Source organism: Clinocottus analis, unplaced genomic scaffold (assembly GCF_023055335.1).
Source record: "Clinocottus analis isolate CAN_PGR_092001 unplaced genomic scaffold, fCliAna1.0.p SCAF_4, whole genome shotgun sequence".
Classification (NCBI taxonomy): Eukaryota; Metazoa; Chordata; class Actinopteri; order Perciformes; family Cottidae; genus Clinocottus; species Clinocottus analis.
In genome coordinates, this window is record NW_027176153.1 from 16,699,563 (window position 1) to 16,727,074 (window position 27,512).

General features: G+C 42.5%; 1 protein-coding gene and 1 pseudogene across 1 annotated transcript; both read left to right on the top strand.

The window, feature by feature from the left end:
* The first annotated feature begins 1,081 nt into the window (after positions 1-1,081).
* Positions 1,082-5,432, top strand: LOC137799958 (activin receptor type-1B-like; annotated as a pseudogene).
* Positions 5,433-8,412: 2,980 nt separating this feature from the next.
* Positions 8,413-23,194, top strand: LOC137799957 (activin receptor type-1B-like). The gene is made up of 9 exons (XM_068596879.1): positions 8,413-8,603; positions 17,360-17,590; positions 17,712-17,963; positions 18,145-18,375; positions 18,508-18,675; positions 19,335-19,491; positions 19,725-19,849; positions 19,955-20,085; positions 20,412-23,194. The coding sequence occupies exons 1-9, from the start codon at positions 8,540-8,542 to the stop codon at positions 20,535-20,537; spliced, it is 1,485 nt and encodes a 494-aa protein (XP_068452980.1). The 5' UTR covers positions 8,413-8,539; the 3' UTR covers positions 20,538-23,194.
* The last annotated feature ends 4,318 nt before the right edge of the window (positions 23,195-27,512 follow it).

Genomic DNA, 27,512 nt, shown 5'->3' on the forward strand with positions numbered 1-27,512 from the left:
ATATAAGATCAGCCTGACTGAATGGGGACTTCATGAATAAACATGTTTTTGTATGATAAAATGTATTTGTCTGCACTATTCTTAGTTGGTATTCTGTTTGCATTGAACATACAAAAAATAAGCCATTTCTTATTTTTAAAGGAAAAAAGTGAATATCCACAACTGCAATTTTGTCAGGAGTTTAATTTCAAACTAATTTAAAGATCCTGTTTTGAAAGAAAAATATGATTGTGACATATTTATAGAACACATCTGTTCTCAAAATCACTTGCAAACTCTTCAGATTGTTTACAAAACACAACCATTTGGTTTTATATTCAACCATAGGTAGTGTTAAAACAAATAGTGTAAAAGCATGTGTCAGATTCATGTCCTCTCATAAACACGTAACAAGAGTATCTTTTCATCAAACATGATCTGGCGGGAGTATGTGGTCAAAGCAAAGCATAAAAGCAACAACTTTGATGTGCAGAGTGCAACACTGTTACAAAGTATATAAAATATCCAACAAGATTCCAAATAGCCCAGTTATTGGTTAAATAATTGCATCCGCTCTTTCATGTAATATCTGTTTTCTTTTTCTATCTTCTGTTTTTGTGCTTGCTTCCCCCCTTATCTGTGTGCGTGTGGTGTGCGTGTGGTGTGTGTGTGGTGTGTGTGTGGTGTGTGTGTGTGTGTGTGTGTGTGCGCGCGCGCGCGCGCGCGTGCGTGCATGGTTGTTTTCTGTCTGCCTGGTTGTTCAACAAACTGCAGAGAGATAATATTCACTCAAAGCCCAGTCTGTCTGGTCAGTCAGATGAAGAGCTGGTTATTTTTAACACTGCAGGGGGTTATTCAAGTATCAGAGAGGCCAAACTCCCCCTCTGAGAGTTTAGGAGCCCATCTCACTTCTGTCTATTCTTTTACACAGTGCCAAGTTGTACTGCTGAGGTCACAGCCGTGACCTCAGTGGCAGAAGGGTACATGCAGCAGGCGGCCCTCCCCTTTAAACGCGCGCACACACCCCTTTAAACGCGTCACTCGCCCGGCTGGCTGGCTGGCTGGCTCGTATTTGGCTGTGTGGTGCGTGCGGTCTGGCTGTGGTTGTGTGTTTCAGGTCGGGTCGTGTTGATAAACTACACACTCCGGACGGATTTCATCGCGGAGAGATGGGAATGTGGACGAAATGGCTCTGAAAGAAATCGCCCTCGCGCTCGTGGCCCTGCTCGCCTCGGCGTCTCTCGCTGACGGTAAGTTTCGTGTGAGCGCCTCTCCGGCTTTTGTCTCGATGTGTGTTTCCCCCGGACCGACCCGGGCATCGCCTGTTGTCGCTCATCGTCATGGCGCTGCGCGCCGGGGATTTGGCTCCCCGCGTCCAGCTAGCGTCGACCTGAATACCCGAAACCAAAAGTCACGCCGTTTTGTTTGTGTGTTTTATTGGCTGAAAAAAAAAACCTCGACGTGTGTCTGGTGGGTATTGAACACGGAGCGAGAAGCTAAAACCACAACAACAACAACAACAACAACAACAACAACAACAACAACAACATGGTGGTGCTGTGTGTTTCGAGCCGCCAGATAACGTCGGCTAGCTCACTGCATAACTGGACTCTCTAATGGACCCTCTAAAGTTGAATATTGTCGATAACTGTGGCTCGTTTGAGGGATACAATACTGAATTGAAACAACGTATTGTGGGCTGGAAACAAATAAAGTGTCGATTTAACAACCCACAGTTTCCTCTCGATGTCTAACTTATCAGTCGCTGTTATGCTAACATGTTTACCAAACAACATCTTGCTGGCTTGTGACTGCTTATCGGTGGCAGGCTGGTTGAACGTGCGGACTGTGGTCGGTTATTGGCGCATCACGTGGCACATTTGTACGGACTTTCTGGCACTGACCTCTTTCGATTGTATAGATGGGCCACTGTAGTTTTATTATGACGGCGGCAAGATTTCCGTTGTGTCCGGTTTAATAGCTCCCTGCGCAGGAGTGTGCTGTGTTCAATAAAACTTCTGTCTCATTAGCTTGAACAGTGGCAGCCCTCTGTGTCAGTATGAGAGAGATGGGAGAGGGATGGAGCAGAATGCTGCATCGGGGATTTGGCAGGAGCCCTCTTCCCTTGTTGGGTTTCACTTAGTCTGTCCCACTGGGCAGGTCTGTCTCCACCCTCCGTGTTTGGGTTCATCTGCAGTAATGGATCTGATTTCAGGGCCGTCTGGCTGCTGCGCATGAATTACAAACTGTGCTTGCATGTCACAAAATGCCCACAACAGAATAGGACACTTCAATCTCTAGATCCTGTGGGGAAACTGTGGGGTTAGCTTGCCCACTGCTGGACATAATGGGGAAGTGAAAAATGTGTTTTTTGTTTTAACCTCATGGTTTGATATTTACTTGACTTTCTCTCTCTGTCCTTTCCTCGCAGCTTTACGTTGTAAGTGCACAACCTGTGAGAAGACTGGCTATGAGTGTGAAACTGATGGCGCCTGCATGGCCTCCACATCCTACATCCAAGGAAGGGAGCAACACGTACGCATCTGTATCAGCCGGGACAACCTGGTCCCCCCTGGACAATCGTCCTACTGTCTGAGCGCGGAAGGCCTGCTCAACACCCATTGCTGCTATTTAGATTATTGCAACAGTATTGAAGTCCCTGGTGAGGCACAGTCATCAAACATCAGAGCCCTTTCATATCGATAGCTGCACAGTTTGTCTATTACGTAACTAAAGTAACCACCTCTGCTTCTCCATCTTTTTTTCTTCTTCGCTTTCTTAGTCCCAACAAAGGGGGTCGACCCGGGAAGCTCCTGGGGGCCGGTGGACCTGGTGGCGGTCATCGCAGGGTTGGTGTTCCTCCTCTGTGTGCTGCTGATGTTCGGCGTGTTCCTGTTCCAATATCACCAGAGGGCCTATAGCCACAGGCAGAGGCTGGAGGTCGAGGACCCATCCTGTGACCATCTGTACTTGGCTAAGGACAAGACCCTGCAGAAACCTCATCTATGACATGTCCACCTCCGGAGCAGGCTCTTGTCAGTGCAAGCAGCCCTCTGATGTGGCCTACTAATGTAGTGAAAAAATGCATTGTCCTTTTTTTCTTTTTTTTTTGTCAGCAAATACATTAGCACAGTCTTTGTGTGTACTTTTATAGCTTCACAAATGAATGATTATCTAACTGCAACACAGAATCTTCTGAGGCACACAAAACAAGTCGACAGGACGGGTTTACTTTCTGTTCCAAGAGTCAGAACTAAACACGGAGAAGCAGCGTTCAGCTTTTCTGCTCCACATGTCTGGATCAAGGTCCCTGAAAGCTACAGGTCTGCTGAGACCCCCAGCTCCTTTAAATCCAGATTAAAGACTGTTCTGTTTGCTGTTGCCTTTAATTGAACAATATTGTTAAAGGCAAATGTTTTAGAGAATCATGTTGTCACGGCCATATACATACATATAAGTGAATGTTTAATCCACATGAGTTAATATCAAATCCAATGAGTAGTCCCAGCAACAGCTACAACAACACATAAGTACACACACAGTTTCCTAATGTTCCTCTGTGCACAGTCCATATTTTTGGCAGAAGCCAAGCCTTTCTAAGAGTTTGTGAAGCACACGACCCTTTCGAATGTTTTATAAGAAAGAACACGTTGTTGTCCAGTCTGAACAACAGGATGGAGCCATATCACAACCTGCGCACCTCCGCTGGTGAAGAGTTCAGGTGTTGTGAAACAGTCACTGTGACCCGCGTGTCCAAGTTCTGGCCCAAAGGGAGGTTTTGAGCGGGAAACCGGAGTATGGGCCACAGGCCAGCATAACATTGCACGTAGACGCTATTTTCTAAGAACTGATTAGGGGACTTGGTCAATAAGAAATGACGAAAACTATGTAATATGAGAAGGAAGGTGGGACCTTTGCATGCTCGTGAAATCATGTATATTACCAAATGGTTTGGGGTTTTACAGCTTAGTTGGCTCTGACGGTTTGAGGGGTCTAGCTCGCCGTCATGGGAATCCGCAGCCAACCCAATTTTGTTTGTGGACCTGTTGGTATTATGAATAAAGTTGAGGTGAAGTAAAGAAAACCTTCATCCTGTCGCTGGTCTCGGTCAGTGCGTTGTGGAATCACTAAGTGCCATCTGATCGAGTATTTTGTGGGATCTCAAGTCAGATTCCAACCACAGGACTTATAGCAGTAAGAGCGATTGGGACACCTTTGCCTGCAAGAGACTATCTTTTCAACCACAACAATATTCAAGGATATTAATCTCACTACTGCATTTGATTTCTTAAACTGCACTACAACTTTTATTCTATTTTTTGCTTTTTTTTAATGTTTTAAAATGAATGTTCTCAATTGTTTTTAAATCTTGTTTCCTTCTGCATTATGTTTTAGTGGTTTTATGTGAAGCACTAAAAATGACCAAAGTTACAGATAACGTGGAGGCCTTGGTGGGATTTTTTTTTCTATAAGAAGAGGAAATATGGAAGTGATAAAATGCTCAGTGTCTAGACTAGCTCCTAAGGTTTTTTGTTTTTATGGAGCCTTATTTTTATCTGCCATATTTCTGGGGCCTTAGACCAGAAGGCCCCAAAAGTAAAACATTTGAAACCAAACGATGTATATGCCTTTCTTTATGTTTGGCTAAAAATACATTTCCAAAGCAAAATAATGAACATCGAACAATTCAGTTCTACAGACACATAGGGTTTTAAATTTGCCATGACAGATGGAAAAATGTTACATGACACAATTACTCATCATTTTAATCATAAAGGGCGCGTCATTCTGGACTTTCTCAGAAACACAGTTAAATTGCACAATGGGTTTTTCACAAAAATGACCAAAGTTACAGATAACATGGAGGCCTTAGTGGAATTTGTTTTTCTATGAAAAGAGGAAATATGTAAGTGATAACATGCTCATACCAAAGCAAATTCCCTTTTTCATAAGCATATTTAACTTGTATAAAAAGAGCATTTATTATCTGCACACGGGCACATTGAGCTATTTAGTTGAATATATTCTAACAGCATTGAAGCTGTTGTCTTGTTTCACCATTGATGATATTGTAAATATATTTTGAAACGGGTGTTATTGTCTATTATTCAATGAGACACATTTTATATACTTTTTTACCACACGTTTTGAAAATATTTTTTTACATTTCTGTACGCTACTATTACTTTTACTATGGTCATTAAAACAACTCACAAACAGAACTGTAATATTGTAGATGTTAAATAAAGGATTGTATTTTTAAGCAGATTGCCCTGTCGATCATATTTTTTACCACTGCTGTTAGCAGTTCTCTCACTGACCAGTCGAGGTCATCAGATACCAGACAAACATTTATCTATGTCGCTTAATGTTCGCTTACTTTGAAGATTTACTGTATCTCTGTTTTGCAATGTTTTTTAAATTTTCCTAACAGTTATCAGTTAACAGTTATGTGTCAGGGGATTATTTTATACTGCTTAAAGACATTACCATATTTGAACAGCCATAATAGCTCTTGTGTCACTTGCATGAAATGTCATTAAGATGAGATAACATACTCACAATTTCACACTAGCCTTAAATACTGAGATGCTTGGCCAAAAAATATAAATAGATTCATATAAGACCAGCCTGACTGAATGGGGACTTCATGAATAAACATGTTTTTGTATGATAAAATGTATTTGTCTGCACTATTCTTAGTTGGTATTCTGTTTGCATTGAACATACAAAAAATAAGCCATTTCTTATTTTTAAAGGAAAAAAGTGCATATCCACAACTATCCAATCTCAGGAGTTTAATTTCAAACTAATTTAAAGATCCTGTTTTGAAAGAAAAATATGATTGTGACATATTTATAGAACACATCTGTTCTCAAAATCAAAACCACTTGCAAACTCTTCAGATTGTTTACAAAACACAACCATTTGGGTTTATATTCAACCATAGGTAGTGTTAAAACAAATAGTGTAAAAGCATGTGTCAGATTCATGTCCTCTCATAAACACGTAACAAGAGTATCTTTTCATTAAACATGATCTGGCGGGAGTATGTGGTCAAAGCGAAGCATAAAAGCAACAACTTTGATGTGCAGAGTGCAACACTGTTACAAAGTATATAAAATATCCAACAAGATTCCAAATAGCCCAGTTATTGGTTAAATAATTGCATCCGCTCTTTCATGTAATATCTGTTTTCTTTTTCTATCTTCTGTTTTTGTGCTTGCTTCCCTCCTTATCTGTGTGTGTGTGTGTGTGTGTGTGTGTGTGTGTGTGTGTGTGTGTGTGTGTGTGTGTGTGTGTGTGTGTGTGTGTGGTTGTTTTCTGTCTGCATGGTTGTTCAACAAACTGCAGAGAGATAATACTCCCTCAAAGCCCCAGTCTGTCTGGTCAGTCAGATGAAGAGCTGGTTATTTTTAACACTGCAGGGGGTTGTTCAAGTATCAGAGAGGCCAAACTCCCCCTCTGAGAGTTTAGGAGCCCATCTCACTTCTGTGTATTCTTTTACACAGTGAGATCACTCCAACTGGCTCGAGACAGAGGGATTTGTTCTGCAGACAACATACACTGAGAAAATGCTGAGATAAATTGGATGCCGATGATGGATGAATATAAAGCCACAAAGCACACTGCAGCAGACACAAGTAGGCTTGAGGATAGCAGTGAGAGTGCTATAGCAAGAGGACAGGTGATAAAACCCCAAAAGTACCTGGTTGCAGCCTGATTGACTTCTTGAGTTAGATTCTCAAGCAGCAGCTGGGTGTGTTAGTGTTAGACATGTCAGGTCCCTAAAGTGAAGTAAAAGCCTGGACTAAACTGGACCAGTGGAACTTTTGAGATCATTACATCCAGAATTATTTTCTACTCTCTCTTTACAAACTTGCAAGCAGCTGTAACTTTTGCACAACATTTATTTTTCTGCAGCTGATATGTTATCTGAGATAGACTGGCTCAGAAAGGAATGAGATGTGACTTTTAATGCAAACCAAATTGGTTTTTTCTGCTTTTCATCAGGGGACAGCAGATTGAAGAATAGATTAAAGTGCTGCATTGCCTCAAAGCTAAAATATCAATAAGAGATTTGTTTGATAATTGATTAGTCATTTATTATGGATGGATGAACATGCGTGTCATGGTCTGACTAACCTTATACTGGTGCTGCCAGGACAAACACAGGAAGTCCCAAAGTCCCCTGCTGTGCATATAAAGCCCATCAGCTCTCTTCTGCTGCCTTCTCGTCGTCGTTCAGTTACATTGATTCCCTCTTTCATTTGCCTTTAGAGGTAGTTTAAATGAATCTTAGGTTTAGTGACGGAATATGTGTACACATTTTGAAGGAACAAGCTGTTATCATTCATCCGATATGTTAACTGCTTCTGGCTTTTGTTGTTGTTTGGTTTTAATGTCTTTATGAGGACCACATTTTAATCTCATGAGAAGGGTCATTTCATTATTTTACTGTTTCAGTAATAATGCCAAGTTGGCCAGTTCGGTCCAGATGGTGCATTGAGTAAATTTGTTTCAATTGGATCAGTCACCCAAAGTCCTGTCTTGAGTAATAACCTCAATCAGGAATACATAAACCAGGCATAACAAAGTTAACCCCAGCAGATGAAATTGATGTAACCGTAATGTTGCTGTTTGTTTCCAGCCATAAAGCTAATGAACAGATTGGGGGGAAAGGCATTTACCCAACATGTTCAGTTTGGCATAATCTTTGTATACTTGTAAAACATCTTTGTATTGTCATAAAAACATTTCTTTAAACACATTTCTTTTAAGTTGATATAACCTTCCATTTGTTGTTTTATTTTGTCATTTTTAAATAATGAAAAGCAACATGTTTGCCCAACTAATTTATAAATCCCTTTAAAAAAGGGAAAAATCTTACATAGTGAAAAAAATCTGTTAATTTAATGATTCAACATCTTCAGTGAGACCCAGTTTGTTGTCTAAATATATCATGTAATGTTTTAACTAGATTCACCAAATGCATGTGACCTCAAGCAAGGTTAATGGTTCATACATTCATCCACAGCACCGTGAAACACCTCGTACACCCATGAAACTACATAGCAATATCATAATAGCATATATAAAAAAAATACTTATCCAGAAATGCATAACCGCATCTGCAATAAATCTACCAGCGTTTAAATATAACATGCATGTTTACACATATAGACATAACACAATTATATTACAGACATTGCAATTATTCATTGTGATTATATGGAGATATCTTAACTGTCAAGTCAAAACGAGATACTTATGTCGGTATTCACTCAGTTTTTTGATAAATGAGATAACGTTTTTATTTTTTGCCACACAGCCGTGACCTCAGTGGCAGAAGGGTACATGCAGCAGGCGGCCCTCCCCTTTAAACGCGCGCACACACCCCTTTAAACGCGTCACTCGCCCGGCTGGCTGGCTGGCTGGCTCGTATTTGGCTGTGTGGTGCGTGCGGTCTGGCTGTGGTTGTGTGTTTCAGGTCGGGTCGTGTTGATAAACGACACACTCCGGACGGATTTCATCGCGGAGAGATGGGAATGTGGACGAAATGGCTCTGAAAGAAATCGCCCTCGCGCTCGTGGCCCTGCTCGCCTCGGCGTCTCTCGCTGACGGTAAGTTTCGTGTGAGCGCCTCTCCGGCTTTTGTCTCGATGTGTGTTTCCCCCGGACCGACCCGGGCATCGCCTGTTGTCGCTCATCGTCATGGCGCTGCGCGCCGGGGATTTGGCTCCCCGCGTCCAGCTAGCGTCGACCTGAATACCCGAAACCAAAAGTCACGCCGTTTTGTTTGTGTGTTTTATTGGCTGAAAAAAAACAACCTCGACGTGTGTCTGGTGGGTATTGAACACGGAGCGAGAAGCTAAAACCACAACAACAACATGGTGGTGCTGTTTGTTTCGAACAGCCAGCTAACGTCGGCTAGCTCACTGCATATTAATGGACCCTGTAAAGTTGAATACTGTCGATAACTGTGGCTCGTTTGAGGGATACAATACTGAATTGAAACAACGTATTGTGGAGTGGAAACAAATAAAGTGTCGATTTAACAACCCACAGTTTCCTCTCGATGTCTAACTTATCAGTCGCTGTTATGCTAACATGTTTACCAAACAACATCTTGCTGGCTTGTGACTGCTTATCGGTGGCAGGCTGGTTGAACGTGCGGACTGTGGTCGGTTATTGGCGCATCACGTGGCGCTTGCCCCCGGATGGAGCAGCGAGGGGTCGCTGAATGAAGGCCGTGTCTGGGTTGTTCATGAAATGTGTGTTGTGTTTTTTTTTGTTTTTTTTGGAGAGTAAACACTGGCATCTCTTGCATTGGTGTCCATTTGTAAGGAGTGAAAAGGCTGCTTAGTGGCCTCCAGCAGAACGTGAATGCTGGCATAGGGTGAGAACAGCCGTGCATTCAGCCATCCCAGACAGAAGTCAGAGTTGAAGTCTGGGTTCATTGTGATGGAAATGTGGCAAGTGGGGTCTTTTGAGGCGCCAGTTATGGGGCTGCTTCAGCCGGAGTCCTCTCTGTCTGCCGGGAGCAGCTGATGCCACCTCATCACAGGGGCATATGTTGGACTAAACTTTCGTTTCTGTCTTTGCAGCTCGTCTATTTATCTTTTAACTTGGCTCCAAACACACTTTTTTTTTTCATAACTTTCATTTGAGTCACATGCAAGTCTCTGGTTACGCAAAAACCTTCATTTGTTTTTCTGCTGTTTCTCCTGTGTTGCAACTTGCCACTCAATGGATACACTAAATAAAATATAAAAAACAAGTGCATGTTGTGATTTTAAACGATTGAGTCAGCGTACCAATCATATAAATATTCCACCCCCGCTGAGTTTAGATGAGGGTGCAGCTCACAAAAGGGCCAATCAGTTCTTTTGAGGCATGCTCGGAAAAAATTGTCACACCTGAACAGTCAATGTTTGACGGGGTTACTCCAATATTAACAGTGGTGTGTGAGTGGGGGTGCGGACCGAGCACACAAGGGGTGACGATGGGGTTTGTCCAGCTGGCGGGGTCTGCCGTTCAAGGGGCCCACAAGCCTGTCTGGAGCCATGGTTTCACACCATGTAATGGATTACACCATGCACAGACTGAAACCAGACAAACCTGAAAGTAGCTGCGCTGGATCCAGGCCTGCTGTGGTGAATGAAGCATGTTTCTTTGAGAATATGCTTTACTCACAGCTTTGACGAATCTGTCACGTGTTGTTGACTTCATCAGGATTAGAAGTCACTAGTGTTATGGGCATTACATGCCTGTGTGACGCAACCTGCCTGGGTGCATTGAACACAATAGCAATGTGATATGGGCACCGTCAACCACACTGCCGAGAAGTAGGGCGCGTCCCTCTCTTTCTCCTTTACGCCTGCCCTTCCTATTCTCTATCACTGTCATGTATAAAGCCTGGTACTTTATCAGAATTTAATCTGTACTTTGTTTTCAGAGTCCCCACTTCTGCTTTCACTCACTCACTGCCATCTTAAGGTGGTGTATCACGCTTAAGCATGGGCTGTTGTGTGTTTTTTCCCAGGTGAAATGAAGGCCTCTGGTAAGATGAGCTCCTATTATCTCTTGAACTCTGCCCTCACTTTTAGTAGGCCGTATATAGACGATGCCAGCGTCTTGTTGTTCCCCATGATTTGTGTCAAATCAAACGCAATGTGATTGGAAACAGAAAAGTCCTTACTTCAAACTTGTTCGGGGAACTGCACTCTGTTACGGGTGTTGTTTAATGTCAAATTGGATGAGAATGAGTTAATGGTGAGGAAGCGTGAGCTCGTCAGAATGGAACATGTGTACACCTGCCCATTAGTTCAGAGCCAAGGGAATGTACGTTGAAACCTATTAAATTCAAAGGTGTGTAAAAAGAAGAGTTTGAACGGGGGGGGGGGGGGGGGGAGAGATGTTTCCAGGCTTGAGATGGAGAAAGTTGTTGGTTTTTCCCCAAATGTGTAGCAGTTGTCGAGGTGTGTTCTAAATAGACAGATGTTTGGGCTGCCAGGTCCCTGCAGCTAAATTGTTATTAAATTAAGTTGCATGTCCTTTGTATAAAATGTCAGGTTATATCCTGGCCCACACACCGCCTACCTTTTTAACAATCTGTTATTACCAACAGTTTTTATAGTACAAGACTAAGCCAGTTGGGGTCAAGTCGGGTCTGGGGTGGTCTAGTTTTCCCTCCATAATGATCAGTGTCGTTAATGACCTCCGTTGGCCCGGAGGCACAGGGCCCTAATTGCTACAGCAGACGGCGTAGCCCCGGACTGACCCAGCTTCACTATTACTGATGTTGGACCACAAGGGATTAGTACCATCGCAGAGCAATTTCACCTTCGGTTGCGCACTTATCCATGCTGATAATTTACTCTCGACGCTTTGTCTGTTGTGCTACATTATTTAAAACATTTTTTTAGTATATATCAGTGGTATAATGACTTCTGCTCTTGTGCAATGTTGTTATTGTCACAGTACACCCAGACAGACCCAGCGGCTCTCAGAGTTAACGTCTATAGGGCTGAACCTGACACCCGTCCATTACACGTCTCTTTGTAAAGGTGTTTGATTTGTTTTGTTGGCATGTAGGTTAGATCTGCTCTGCCTCGTAGTTTTCAGCTTGAAGGTGTGTAGCCGACGGATTGGTGTGATCTAGGGAAGGGCCGTTGGGAAGACATCCTTTGCTTGGGGATTTTGGTGAGAGTGTTTGTCTATAGCTAGAAGTACAACTACTATCTTTCACCTTTCTCTGGCTGCCCATGTTGATGTTGACTCAAACGGAAAGTGTTTCACTTAACAGTTCATCATCTTTGCGTAATTTTTGAGCAGTACATATAATTTTATTAAGAGTGTATGATTTCAATATGTATGTTATGTGTGTGCCTGTCTGTGTGTATTTCCTACATCAACATAGCGTTATGGCCGGACTTTGATAATAACCATAATTTGTTTTGGTGTCAGAACATCTGATTTATATCTCAAGTATGTATGCAAAATAACAGTATATAATCATATTGTTTTGGTTTGTATATACATACAAGTTTTTGTTTTAAAAAGGTAGTCTGATCTTATTCTCATACACTATGGGGTTGTCCTAAACTGTGGCTAGAGCTGGGTATTGTCTGAAATGTTTGTTTTTTTTCTTTCTGTTTTTAATAATGTAGAGTTTCATCACAGATACTAAATTATATTTTTTCCCTGATGGACCCTAATTGAAGATTAAATTAACTATTGATGCTTCAAGTTGTTTTGGTCTGTTACATAACATCATATAAACCTAACTGTAACCTAAAACCTGTTAAACAGTTATAGAAAGACAGAAAATGGGTGTAATCGCCAAGTCTCTGTCCTGCTAATACTCAGAATGGGTTTTAATCTCAGGTCACATGGCAGATGCATTGACTCACAGTACTGTAACATACAGGGGTATTATAGTAGAGGCAACATGGATCAGTTTGGGAATTTGAGCAGCAGTATGAAATATCCAAAGTGAGCCAGTGCTCACACTTGTGTGCCTTTGAACTAATCCGGGGCAGCAGACAGGATGGGATGTAGCCTGGAGGGTGGTTGGTGGTAGAGATGGTAGATGCAGCCTCAGCTCCAGAGACTTCACTTTAGAATCAGATCAGTAATCTGACCCTGAGATGCAGACAAAGGTAATGACTTTCCTCCTTCCCCTAACATTGATTAGGACACAGTTGTGGTGTGTGTGTGTGGGTGCGTACCCGTGCGTGTGATTGCACTCACACTGTCTGGTGGCGTCTGCTTGTCTTGATCAGCTCTTAGTCTGGTATCCGTATGGATTTAATTTCAGCCAGTGCATTTTGGTAATGGTGCTCTGCTCCGTGTGTGTGTGTACACACGCACACGCGTACACATACCCGCCTGTCTCGTCTGTGTCGTTTAGCTCCCAAAAACCCACTGTGTTTGTGTAACCCTGCTGCCCTGTGGCAAGCACGCGTATTTTCCACAGACTCTATCATCTTACCATAATGGAAGGCTCACCTCCTGTTTTGACTGTGTCGCTGTGCACGAGTAGGTCTGAGCAACACGCATACACTGGCATACTCGCATAACACGGCCATGAAGGTTGATGTGTGAAGGTGTTTGGAGTGGGACTATGCTGTGGTTTATACTCGGGTCCACGTTAAGGCGATGCTGCTTGTGGCAACAATGTTTTATTAATCCCTTCCTCACGCTGTCTGCCACTTCCTGTCTCAACATGAACGGAATGGCAGGAACTTCACACACTGGCAGCTCAACCAGTCGCTCTTTGCGCTGGGTTCTCCCCCTATTTCTCCACTGTTCCCTTTTCCTGTTATTTACCCCCTCCCGCAAGTCAAAGTCTAGACTGGGTTTTAATGACGGTCGCAGCTGGTCACTTGGGCAGACCCCCAACCGCAGCTGGGGGGCCCCTCTGAGTCCCGCTCGTCGCCTGCCCCTCCCCTACGTATTGTCCTGACTAACTTGGGACCAGGCCCCCATTCTGTCTGGCCCGCAGCAGCCCCCCCAAACGTCGGAGTTGTTACTGTTAACACTGGTTGGTCCCCCGCGTCACCCATCCCCCCACACTGCTCCATGCAGAAGTGCGCTCCCCCACTCGGCTCTTTGTTCACGCAGGGCCGGTCCAATCCCTCATGTCGTCTTAATCTCCACACAAAGGACCAGTGTAAAGACCACCAATTACTTGGATACAAGAGCAGAGTTGACTAAAAAAACACATACACCCGGGCTCTACTCATATCCATGTGTACCCAGGCTTAATATTATTCCTTCAAGTCGAGCTTTACGACACTTCTGCTCCAAATTCAGTGAGATATGCAGAGCGCTGTGCAAACAACATGGCATTTACCGAAATGCCAGTGGGCGAGGAGTTCTTTTTTTAGTGCACAAGTACATAACTAATTCCAACAATGTCTGTCTTGCTTGACATTCATTTTGAATTTAGTTTTCTATTTTGAATTTTATTCTTCTTAGTTTCATATCAGGTCGTCTTTTGTGAAAGCTTGTCATGGTCTAGGTGATATAATATACTCCGACTGGTCACAGCGATTTGTCAGCCAATGGAAATTCTTCAATTGAGGTTTCCCTTTTAATATGTCTACTTTGTTTATTGGTTTTAATGGGAATTGTTGAAATGTACTAAGCAGGACTGTTTCCATCTCTGTCAATATAGAACATGACTATTTGTCGTAGATGTTCTCCATATCGGCCACCCATAGGGACGCCTCTTGTTCGTGTGGAAGCAGACGACATATGGTGTTTCCACAAGGTAGCCTGTAACGAAAGGGAAAGACGAACCACAACCCAAACTCTTGGTAGACCTCAAACCATCCATGATAGACTCTCTGTCTGTCTGTGTCTGTGTCTGTGTCTGTGTGTGTGTGTGTGTGTGTGTGTGTGTGTGTGTGTGTGTGTGTGTGTGTGTGTGTGTGTGTGTGTGTGTGTGTGTGTGTGTGTGTGTGTGTGTGTGTGTTTTCAGCCATGTTTGGTTTTCTCTTCCGACCCTCTATCTGTCAGTGCGTTTACATGCTGGTAATAATTCGAATCTTGCTTTAGTCGGACTATGCTCTCTTTCGGGGCAACTGCTGTTATCCGAATATACATGGCAGTGAATAAATCGAATCATTGGCCGAATGCATGTCATATCCGATACGACAGGTGGCGCTGTTTTCATTACATGTAGTGGTGATACAGCCATCTCCGCTTGACCTCTTCACTCTTCATAATGGAGAGAACCCCGCTAGCTTCGGTGGTTGTCGGGGAGCTAGCGCAGAGCAAACAGGGAACTAGCAGCAGCGCCAGCAGGCTACACCAGAGAGCTAGCAGAGACACCCACCGAAGGTAGTATCGGCTCGTAACCCGACTTTTACGTTTGTTTGTTTCTGCCGGCCGTGACAACTTATCGTCTCTTTCGACTTCCGGGTCACGACCTGGGAGGGCGGGAGGGAGGAGGCGGCGGGATCTTGAGCATGCGCACAAACGCATTGTCCAGTTCCGATCCGATTCAGCGTATACATGCAGCGTTATTCGAATTATCAATCGAATCGAATCGAGTTATCCAGGGGTGTTAATCGGATCGTAGTCGGACCGCAGTTATTCGAATAAAGGTGTTTACATGAACTGGATAATTCGATTTTAGTCGGACTAAGCCAGTTATTCGAATCCATGTAACCGCACTGTGTAAGTCTGTGTACCATCTGTCTTACCACACACAGCCTCTGTGATGGATGCCCCTGATCCTTTTAGATCATGGGGTTCTTCTTATCAGATCACTGTTGTTAATGTTGCTGAATATTGGTGCTCTGTGTTTGTCGTAAAAAGTATTTTGTAGCCTTCTGTTTTGATTTAAAAAAACGAGGGACATTTAATCAAACTGGGTGGCTGTATTGTGAGTGAGCTGTGGAGAACTGTTTGTCAAAAAAACATGTGTTTTTCTTCTTTAAATGTTACTCTTATCAGGATGGAGTGATCAAAATGACTCATGTCTGGACTAACTAGCTGATTTATTTGAGATGCAGTAAACATCAAGCCGACGTAAGTGTGCGGCCTCATGGAAGAAGGGATTCAGATTGGATTTAATGATTGATATAAAGCATCTCCCAGCTTTCTAACCTACAGCTGTTACTCCTGTCATCTTTTTTATTTAGCTAAACCATTTGCTTCATTGCTGCTGTAGATTAGCGTGATGTGGCACACAGCTTGTTTTTCTTTCTTTATCAGTCCCAGGCCGCTTCACCTCTGTGTAATCTGCAGGAAATTCCATCTGCATGTGAACTCTGGTGAATTTGGACGCACTCCACCAAGAGTTCCTGCCACTTTCCCGCTCACCTCCTGGAGAGCAATACACGCACGCTAACACTAAACACATGAGAAATGTTACTGAAACGAGTGTTCCACATTTCCAGTTACCACTCGGTGAACAAGCATAGACACATCGGCATACGCTACATGCAAAATATGCTCCCACACAATGCAACTTCCCAGAAACCAGTGAAAACCCCTCCTCTGACACCGGGTTTGTGGTTTTGGCCACTTGGGTGTTGCGTGCTGATGGCGCAATCAGTTTATCATCATTTTAAGAACGGAACTAAAGCCTAATTAATTGTGTGACCACTCGGTCAGTTCAGGAATGTTCTGCAATCTGCTGACACCTTCTTGACAGACACCCAAGTTGGTTTAAACGGGGCAGATGAGTGTGCTCATCTGGTCAAAGAAGCCCTCAGGATAAGACACGGAGGATTAGTGGAAGCTTGCCACTCTTAAAATCTTTTCTTTCCTCCGGTGCAGATATTGTCAGTGGTCCAACCGCTGCTGAGCCTCTTCTTTTTGAGGGGGGAATAAGGATTTAAATTCCTCTGTGCTTTGTGTCTCCTCCTGTGTTGTTGTTGTGGTTATGGTCTTGTCTTTGCCAAGTCCACTGTTTTGTCTTGAGTGTTCTAGTTTTTTTTGTTTTTTTTCTCCCCAAGAATCTGCTCTTGGTCTGTCACGCCTCACTACCGGCCCTGTTGTCAGTCAGACAGTTCGTCATTTACCTTTTGACAGAGGTTCAGTTGAGCTTAACAGCATCCCAGTGTTTTTTGTTTTTTTTTCACCATGTGAAAACCACATCTAGCCTCATCCAGCCTTGCCGGGTCCTGCTTTGTACTCTGTTTGGTTGTAGACAACCTTGGAAGTAGCCTTTTGAGCTGACCTTACTCTAAACGAGAAGCATGTGTTCTATGACTAAAAATCACATTTCACTCCAAATCTAATCAGTGAGCGCAGTTTCTGGCTCTCGGATTGCCCGATCGACTCTGGGTCTGTTTCAGATATGGCAGATTTGTACGGACTTTCTGGCACTAACCTCTTTGGATTGTGTAGATGGGCCACTGTAGTTTTATTATGACGGCGGCAAGATTTCCGTTGTGTCCGGTTTAATAGCTCCCTGCGCAGGAGTGTGCTGTGTTCAATAAAACTTCTGTCTCATTAGCTTGAACAGTGGCAGCCCTCTGTGTCAGTATGAGAGAGATGGGAGAGGAATGGAGCAGAATGCTGCATCGGGGATTTGGCAGGAGCCCTCTTCCCTTGTTGGGTTTCACTTTGTCTGTCCCACTGGGCAGGTCTGTCTCCACCCTGCGTGTTTGGGTTCATCTGCAGTGAAGGATCTGATTTCAGGGCCGTCTGGCTGCTGCGGATAAATTCCAAACTGTGTCTGCATGTCACAAAATGCCCACAACAGAATAGGACACTTCAATCTCTAGATCCTGTGGGGAAACTGTGGGGTTAGCTTGCCCCCTGCTGGACATAATGGGGAAGTGAAAAATGTGTTTTTGTTTTGACCTCATGGTTTGATATTTACTTGACTTTCTCTCTCTGTCCTTTCCTCGCAGCTTTACGTTGTAACTGCACAACCTGTGAGAAGACTGGCTATGAGTGTGAAACTGATGGCGCCTGCATGGCCTCCACATCCTACATCCAAGGAAGGGAGCAACACGTACGCATCTGTATCAACCGGGACAACTTGGTCCCCCCTGGACAACCGTTCTACTGTCTGAGCGCGGAAGGCCTGCTCAACACCCATTGCTGCTATTTAGATTATTGCAACAGTATTGAAGTCCCTGGTGAGGCACAGTCATCAAACATCAGAGCCCTTTCACATCGATAGCTGCACAATTTGACTATTAAGTAACTATAGTAACCACCTCTGCTTCTCCATCTTTTTCTTCTTCTTCGCTTTCTTAGTCCCAACAAAGGGGGTGGACCCGGGAAGCTCCTGGGGGCCGGTTGAGCTGGTGGCGGTCATCGCAGGGCCGGTGTTCCTCCTCTGTGTGCTGCTGATGGTCGGCGTGTTCCTGTTCCAATATCACCAGAGGGCTTATAGCCACAGGCAGAGGCTGGAGGTCGAGGACCCATCCTGTGACCATCTGTACTTGGCTAAGGACAAGACCCTGCAGGACCTCATTTATGACATGTCCACCTCCGGATCAGGCTCTGGTCAGTGCAAGCAGCCCTCTGATGTGGCCTACTAATGTAGTGAAAAAATGCATTGTCTTTTTTTTTTTTTGTCAGCAAAAACACTAGCACAGTCTTTGTGTGTACTCAGCTACACAAATGAATGATTTTTTAACTGCAACACAGAATCTTCTGAGTTTGTCTGTCGACTTCCCCTCCGCAGGTTTGCCTCTGTTTGTGCAGCGGACGGTGGCTCGGACCATTGTGCTGCAGGAGATAATAGGAAAGGGTCGTTTTGGTGAGGTGTGGAGAGGGAAGTGGAGAGGAGGGGATGTGGCGGTAAAGATCTTCTCATCCAGAGAGGAGCGCTCCTGGTTCAGAGAGGCAGAAATCTACCAGACAATCATGCTGCGCCACGAAAACATCCTAGGATTCATCGCAGCAGACAATAAAGGTGAGGATGTTTGTGGGCTGTGTTGACGTGGACCATTTAACTCAACATTTCAGGCATTTATCTGAACCGTACAATTTATTTAATCTACATGTCACTTGCATGATGTCTGACTATTTTTTTGCTCTCTTTCAGACAATGGTACATGGACTCAGCTGTGGCTTGTGTCAGACTATCATGAGCACGGCTCTCTGTTTGACTATCTTAACCGGTACTCTGTCACCATCGAGGGCATGATCAAACTGGCACTGTCAGCTGCCAGCGGCCTGGCACACCTACACATGGAGATCCTCGGCACTCAAGGTGAGATCAGCTGTCGCGCTGAAACACCGCACGCAATAAACTAACTGGAAAGGTGCACTAAACAGAGTGCCGATGTCTGCCAGGTGTGGCTGCAACAAACACTGCCGTATTGATTAAATGAACATAACCTACAATTGGCTCACAAAGCGCCCATCTAGACGCCAATGTGTTGCAACACGTCGTCAAACACACTTCATTCCAACTCAAAAACAAGCAGTGATGTGTGCTGGCTATCGGCTGTAATTCATCGTTTAAGACGCAGAGCGGTAAGACAAATGGTCGTGTGGGTTTTGGTAGTTCTGTTGGCCAAGTCCGCTTTACAGAACAATACAAGTGAGCTGAAGAACACGGGCGGAGAGCTACACAGGCAATAAAAGGTGTTTTGAGTGTGTGACAAACGGCAAATACAAGCGGTCTTTTCGGCCATAACTTGGCATCCAAAATATGAGGTAGTTTGCGGCAACAAAAGGAAGGATTAGCCGTGGTCAGACAGAGATACTCACTCATTCCCGCATGCAGGCACACGTGTACGATCCTGCTGGCTGAGATGATTATAATAATAATAATAATCAGCGGGGACTTAAAAGTTAGAAGTCATAACAAGCGAGGGCTATTTCTGCTGAGCTCTCAATGAGAATGATGTGTCTGTTCCCCTGCAGGTAAGCCTGGCATTGCTCACCGAGATCTGAAGTCTAAAAATATCCTGGTGAAGAAGAACGGCATGTGTGCCATCGCTGACCTCGGCCTGGCAGTCCGCCACGAGTCCATCACAGACACAATCGATATCGCGCCCAACCAACGCGTAGGCACTAAGCGGTAAGAATTGTTTTAATATATTTTATTGATCAATTTGCTTAAGCGCTTTCTTACCCAGTTGTGGATATGTATTGGTCATTACAAAATAAGTCCTTTTTATCCAAGTGACATTTATTATTATCCCTAAACATTTAACTCACTAAGATTCTTGCAACGTGCAATTGTCTCATAATGGTTTACTTTACGTCTCATTGACGCTGTCGCTCATTCCTGCCCTGCGTGTCCACCTCCAGGTATATGGCTCCAGAAGTCCTGGACGAGACCATCAACATGAAACACTTTGATTCCTTCAAGTGTGCTGACATTTACGCGCTGGGCCTCGTGTACTGGGAGATTGCACGTCGCTGTAACGCAGGAGGTAAGACCACAAACAGCAGCTGATGGAGATTTATTGAAATTAATTGAATCAAATGAACGGGAGCATGAAACCAGCGACTGAGAAGGCTTTCTCACTGTTGTGCAGGTATCCACGAGGAGTACCAGCTGCCCTACTACGACCTCGTGCCCTCTGACCCCTCCATAGAGGAGATGAGGAAGCTGGTGTGTGACCAGAAACTGAGGCCCAATGTGCCCAACTGGTGGCAGAGCTACGAGGTATTTCCCACTAATTATACACGATAGACAACAAGAGCAGAGGTTTTTTTAAAAGGCGCATTCAGTGGCTGTATAGAAGCAGTTGGGCATTATCAGGCGAAACAGGACGACCTGGCAGCTGATTTCTAAATCATTGTTTAATCTCATTCTTATAATAGTTGCATTTTACAGGAAATATGTATCAAAGTACTACCATTTGATTAAATAATGTCCATGTTGGGGCAAACTGTACTTGTTGTTCTTATCAGTCAGCTTTGATAGGAGGCATCAGTGTTTCAAGTGTTTGGGACTAAACTCAAGTTGTTCTTGGTTCCCTTGTCCTGCAGTCACTGCGTGTGATGGGTAAGATCATGAGGGAGTGCTGGTACTCCAACGGTGCCGCCCGGCTGACGGCCCTGCGCATTAAAAAGACCCTGTCTCAGCTCAGCGTGGAGGAGGACGTCAAGATGTGAGCGGCGAAAAGGTGTGCTGGAGACGCACAACCAGACCACACTCCCACAGGAAACAAACACTAAAGACAGACTGCAAATGAAAACCCTGCCAGTTTTAAAGCCACACTCCAAGTTGTGACGAGGCCTACCTCACCTTTTTAGCCAAAACTACTGAGAGTCACTTCTCCCCCTTTTTTGACTTTACTCCTCCCAGCCTCCCTTTGTTCCTCGTGTCTCCTTCCCTGATCCCTTCGACCTCCCCTTCTCTAAGGGCCACAAGACTACCACACTACCACTGTTAATATCATCACAATCAACTTTTTCACTTCCCATGGCAGGAATTACTACTAATGTACAGTGACGGGATTATTTTGTTTGATCTCTTTTACCTCTGAAATATGTCCCATGATGGACTAACCTTGTCTAGAAGAGTCAAGAATGATGTGCGTGTGTGTGTGTGAAGCATTGTTTCTAGTCATGTGTGAAAGGTGTCTGGACTACGAGCATGTTTCTGAGACACTGAGATGTCCTCTGCTATAGGCTGTAGCTCATTACACAAATCCAGTAATGGGACATTTAAGCATGAACACCCAGGTTTTGCTTTTTAATCCCTCTTGAATATCCTTCAAATAGAGACGAGTTGCACTCAACTGTAGCTTCCTCCTCATGTGTTACACCTGCAGGTATCGCATGACCCATGTGGTCCAGTCCTGTCGTTAGTTTAAAATGTGACTGGGGGGGATAAATGTTTGGGATGCTTTTACTTTTATTTATTTGTTGATAGTTTTTATTTCATATTGATGAACACTGTGAGATGAGGTGTGGCAAGCCAGAGTCTAATATGACATGAACATTGTGTTGTAGTTCAGTCCAAGTCTTCACCATCTTTTTCAGGCGTGAGAGTGAGGGGATGTTTTCCTAAGAAACTGAGCGCACATATGGATGTAGCCATAACCCCCGTTTGTGACGGGCGATAACATCACGTACACTGAGCAAATAAGAGGCGTGTGAAAAGGCAATGGTTTTCTTTTTCTTTTTTTTTTTAAAATATATTTTTGTGTTTTGTGGAAAGACATAATGGGTGTTTTCTTTTGACATTAGACACTACTGATGATGGGTACATATGATTTGTATATAAAACATGTATTTTTGTTCCCCCTTTTTATGCCACAAGCATCAGTGTGACATCTGAACAGTGATCTTTGCTTTCAGGGTACTTTCAGAGGTCTGTTGTTTTTTGATTTGTCTGCATGGTTTCTCACTGTGCCAGGAAATAGACTGTCATCTGCTGGAATTTGTTTTGAACTTGCTCCTTATGGCAATTTGGTGGTACTACTGATCCCAGATAATTTTGCTGCAACCTGTTGTTATTATGTATAATTGTTGGAATTGCTTGTTGAGTTCAGTAATGCAGATCTGTTACATGAAATGTCCTCCAGGGTGACGGCTCTTTCTCATTGACACTGGAATATTTAGAAGCCTCGTGTAACCTTGAATTCCGACGATGCCAATGGCTATTTATTCAGAAACGGAGACAGCTGCTGACAGTTCAGCCACAGGGAGCTTACGGTTCGACGTTAAAAGTAGTCGAGACGTTTTACCCTCAAAGACGAACATGCTCGGAAAGTGAACCTGCATGTTTTCGTTCTACTTTGTCGTCTGCAGCTTCGAGTCTGTCTGCAGACAAATCTATGAAAGTATTACACTGACAGTTGTCACAGTTGGGCTCTGCACTGTTATGTCCACATGGGCTTGAGTTCATGTTAATTATGTCATCGCCTAATCCAGAATCCCCGTGTCATGTTAAGAGTCCCATTTTTGCATGCCGTCTCAAACACTGGGTCCTCTGCACTGAGGTATATAAATGTAAGTCTCTTCCCTCTTACTGCGTTGCTTTTCTTTCTTCCTTTTGGTTCGGGTCGTTGGCTGTGTACCCCCAGAAATGTTGCTGCTACTGTTAACATGGCGGAGGTTCAGCAGGCAGATCGGAGGAGGAGAGCTGGGAGAGAAAGTAGAGAGACTGCTGTCGGTTGAACCAAAATTGTCAAAACACTCCTGTCCATGTTTGGTTTGTTGCCATGGGTATATGACCATCAGACATCCTGTTCATACGTAATACTTCAAAAATCATGTTGTGCTTTTCAGAATTAGTTTCAAAGTGTATATAGATGATATACAATAAAATTCTCTTTTTCTTATCTGGGACGTCACCTGTGGTGCTCATTTAAGGCGGCATGCCATGTTTTCATGGCCGTGTTCTTTTCCCGGTTGTAGAAGGTTTACATGCACACAATAAACAAGACCATGACACAACATGTCAGTGCTGATGGTAAACTCCCAGTGCGTGCTCAAGCTGGTCGAGCTCGGAAATGTAATCTTGGAAATGACTTTGCATTTTTGCACTCCTGTTTCGCTCGTGGAGTCGATGAGTTTTATTTTAATTGGTTTTTGGTTGATCTCTGAAATAAGGTCTGTGGTTAGCACGAGCTTAAGAGATTTTGTTGTAAGTATCCCCATGTCAATTATGAAGTGTCTTTTAAAAGAGCCAGTTGCAAACAAGATTTAATGGGGATTTGCATTTTTTTTTTCTTCATAGTCACATAACAGGTTTTCTGTGGTTTAAGGGAAGGTTATATTTGATCTCAAAGGGAAGTAAAAATAAAAGTTAAGAAGTCGGACATGGTATTAATTTAATTAGAATTATGTTCTTGTGGTTTAATTGCTGTGGTCAGCGATAAGAGTGGCTTAATGAGACTACAAAACTTCATCACGCCAACTAGTCTGAATAGTCTGCCTTTACCCGAGCATATATGACCGTGGTGTCAACAGAGAGAACCACAAATATGAACCATATCTGATGTCAATGATCTTGTTTTGAACAATACTTTCATGAAAAACACTGCAGTTGAGCAGTTTCACAGGATGTAATCACGATGCAATGACACCACTCATTGTGAAGGGTTCTTGTTCTGGGGGAGGATTTAACTTGTGCTTTACATACAGAATTAGAAAATACCAAAGATTGTCTTTCTTTGCTAATCTAGACACGTACAGATGTCATCAGATAGAAGTACACAAGCTACTGCTCTTAGCCGAGGAAGGTCGTGACCTGCTGATGTAACATTAGTGACCACCGTGTAACCTGGGGAGCCCAATGGCCCTGTTGCTCAGTTACACAAGAATATTATCTAAATATAAAGGCACAGATATAGATATACGGCTAAAAACAGGCAACAGCGCAGAACAATCACTTGGATAGAAACCATGTGAGTAGCCGTGCGCTCCATGTTTTAGTATTATACAATAACTCATAGTCAACTCCTAAAACAGTGTTCACACACAGCACACTGCTGTTTTTCTTTAGACCAAAGTGCCTACATTGTGATATGGTTTTGCCAGAGTTGGACACAGACAGCAGAGTTAGAACCGAACAGGTTGAATGAGTATGACCGGTGATCCTCGTGATGATATAGTTTTGAAGGTAATAAGGGGAACATGGGTGCCAACTGAAGAGAGGGTTTAATAAGAATAAACCAACTAACTTAATGAACACATGCTCACTCTTCCATGTAGGAATGTTTGGTTGTAAAAGGACAACTACTAAATAGCATAAGGTTTCTAATTAAGAGAAAATAAACAGCATTAATTACATCTGTGTCAAAATAACCTCGATAATTATCAAAGACAATGGCAAATATAACTAAATCTATGGTTTATATATACATATACTGCCATCTACTGGTAGAAAGTGGAAACACTTTCTTTGCGTCTCCTCATCCAGACCTCATCTGCGGTCACTCAAGAAACAGCACAATGAGAAGGAAAAATACATTTGAGAGCTGACGGCAACAATTTGATTTAACTATATTACTTGCTTCACTCCTTCTATTGCTTCGGCTTTTACTTTTGACAGTCTTGTACTTCCGGTCGCCTGCCGTCTCTCTTCAAAAGAAAAGAAACAAAAGGATTTTTCAAAAAACTAAATTGCCTATTTGAAGGTAGGTATTGTAAAAACTTTATTCCTATCGCTAATATAATATACAACACATCTTGAATTTCAATTCTTGTTTAAATATTGTCTAATTAGATAATTCCTTAGTCATTACTTTTTACTGACATAATGTATATGATTTTGTATAATCTAATAATTTAATCTAATAAAATAAATCAATCCTGTGCAAGGACAGAGTAACAAGCACAGTGATAAGTGCTATTTATGAATGCAAGACTCTGTTATTGAGCCACATAAACAGTAAATATACTTTACTAATGACTTGCTTGAATTTTTAATTTTCTAAACTCAGTTTTTACATATTTATCTCCTCCATCTCTCCCCAGTCATGTAGGTGACTAAACAGTGGAAAGGGTGGAGGAGCTGGTTCTGGCAGAAGAGCTATCAGCCTTTTCACCTTTAAAAGAAACCTAATTTATAGGGGGTAGGCTGTAAAACAAACATGTGTATGCATGTATGTGTATATATAAATAAATATATATAATTTGTACATGTGAATGTATGTGATTCACCCAACAAAAGCTGCTTTCAGAGTGGAACAACTGGTAGTTTGGGTTTTTAAGGCCAACGTGATTATCTTCACCAAAGCTGACGGGTCAATCGTCTGCTGGAGATGTGACAGAAAGCTCCAAAAGAAAATGAAGTGGAGCTTTTTTATAATTATTATTACTTCAAGAATGAACCTTCAAGAGAAGTATCAATGTTGCATGAAGTTTGAGTAATAAATAAATAAAAATTAGCACATATTTAAAATGCATTTTATTTTCCTTTACAAGAAACAAAAGCAGACAAAGAAATAAGATGAAGGGAAAAGGGAGTGGGAAAGCTGTATATAAAGAGATGCAACCTCTGGCGTCCTGAAAAAAATATGTACAATTCAAAATAATATTCATACAAAACATGCCACATACAATAAAAATGATCATTATATTTATTCATATTCCCTAAAAGTATCTCTGCTGTACAGATGCAACATCTTTTTAAAAAGTAGGTGAGGTTAAAAAAAACCTTCAATTTGAGCAAACTTTATTAAATTAAAAGATATGCAGAGAATTTAAATTAAGATTCAGAGAAGTTAAAAATTATTCAGGCTAAAATCCAGTGAGCGGCATAATGTCTCGTCATGGTCTTCCCTTGAAATAGAAACATACCAAAAAATATATATATCACTGCTTCAGATACTTGATCAATATCTACCACTTTAGAGAAGTTCTCCGTTATACTATGAGAGTGCAATTCATTACCAGGTTAAGTATGGGATTAACTTTGAGTATTACATCATAACATACATTAGGCCAAGTAACCATTTCACGAGGTTTACCAACACATTCACTTCTATAGGGAAGATAGAAAAAGCAAAACACTAACAATATTCTAGGGAGTTCAAGATTTTCCATTCAAGAGTATATTAATCCAATTGTGACCGATTAAGGGACAGGTTTTGGTAATCAACAAGCAGTAGCATAAATAAAAAGAAAAATAAACACGAACAATATTACATAAATACAAATGCTATGCACCATTGTACTGCTTTACGCAAGAAGTGATTTTCATGTCTAATCAACGACCGTCCACATGAGTCCAAACAGTTGTGTAATCACACCGGCTTCTCGTCGCATTTGATTTGAGAAGACCAGACATTTTTCTCAAACCTATTTTAACAAACTTGTCTCTGAGAGCTTATAGCAAAAACACTAATAGAAAAACAGGTAAATGCAAAACACTCTGGTTCATATACATAAAGATATTAGTTTGCCATTTTACATATATTTATATTTATGTACAGCTTTATCTTTGTTAAAATGATATCCAGTGGTTGATTTTTTTCAATTTTATTTCTCTACACTTTTGACTTTATTGGTTACAAAGGGGCTGGATAAAGAGTTGCTGTCCCCTAATGCATATACTATATATACAGTTTGTACAACTTTGCATTTTTAATTCATGTGAGGTCTTAGGTTAGGGAAGGGGGAAACAAAGTAGCATGGGAAGATGGAGTTTTAGTAAAGCTCCCTTTTAAAGACTTTTTCATTCATCTTATATATATTTATATATATATATATAGAAATGAAAACAAATGCCCTTTTTTCCAATAAGTCTTTCCCTGCCATCAGTTCAGCCTCGAGAGGACAGTACCAGCACTAGAAAAGCACACTACAGGGGAAGTAGAAACACTGCAGGCTGTACTCAGGCAGAGGAAGACCTACTACAGTAAAGTTTAACAACAGTCCACTAAATATTAAGAGAGGAAGAGGCATGATTAAAAGTTCAAGGTTGAGTTGTGAAAAGATTGACTTATGGGGGAATAAAAAGCATTTAATGGGACAGTAGTCATGCATCCACCGGCTGGTTTTCAACAAGTGGTACTTCAATGGATGAAGCAACAAGCAAAATGTACTTGGTAAATTTCTGACTTTGTAGTCTTCTTCAAAGACTCGAGTTACGCACTCACACCATTGCTATCTTCAAGCAACTTATAAAGGTTGATGTTATTGTGCTTTCACACAGCTGATAAACATGGTTTTTGAGACTCATAAATAAAAAAAGAAAGAAGAAAAAAAAGCTACATCAACATCCAGGAGGATTTGGTGGCATACAGGACACCCGCTAAGCTTCTGATTGTGATTTTAATGCAATATCTTATCAAAACTGTCATATATTTCCTCTGTATAAACAATTCATGAATAATAATTATGTTGGCTCATTATTGTAAATCATCATCAGCATAGAGTAGATAGAGCAAACCTGCTGCTTAAAATTCCCTGCTTGTCCGAGAAGGCTAAGCCCATAAAAACATCGCCCTTCCCCCTTCCCTCCCCACCCCCCCCTCCCGTTCCACAGTAGCAGTTAACAGTTTTTATACAAAGCAGTCGCTTCCCGCTAAATCAATGAGGTAGACTGGGTCCAACTAACCCCCGGTGGGACTCCACACAGTCAGAACATCTGGTTCCTCTGGAGCCACAGATCAATAGCATCTCAAATTT

Excerpts from the sequence above, each read along its gene's own strand:
- LOC137799957 (XM_068596879.1), top strand. The coding sequence starts at position 8,540 with ATGGCTCTGAAAGAAATCGCCCTCGCGCTCGTGGCCCTGCTCGCCTCG. Across the intron at positions 19,492-19,724 it reads CAACGCGTAGGCACTAAGCG|GTATATGGCTCCAGAAGTCC; the intron begins GTAAGAATTGTT and ends GTCCACCTCCAG. Across the intron at positions 20,086-20,411 it reads ACTGGTGGCAGAGCTACGAG|TCACTGCGTGTGATGGGTAA; the intron begins GTATTTCCCACT and ends CTTGTCCTGCAG.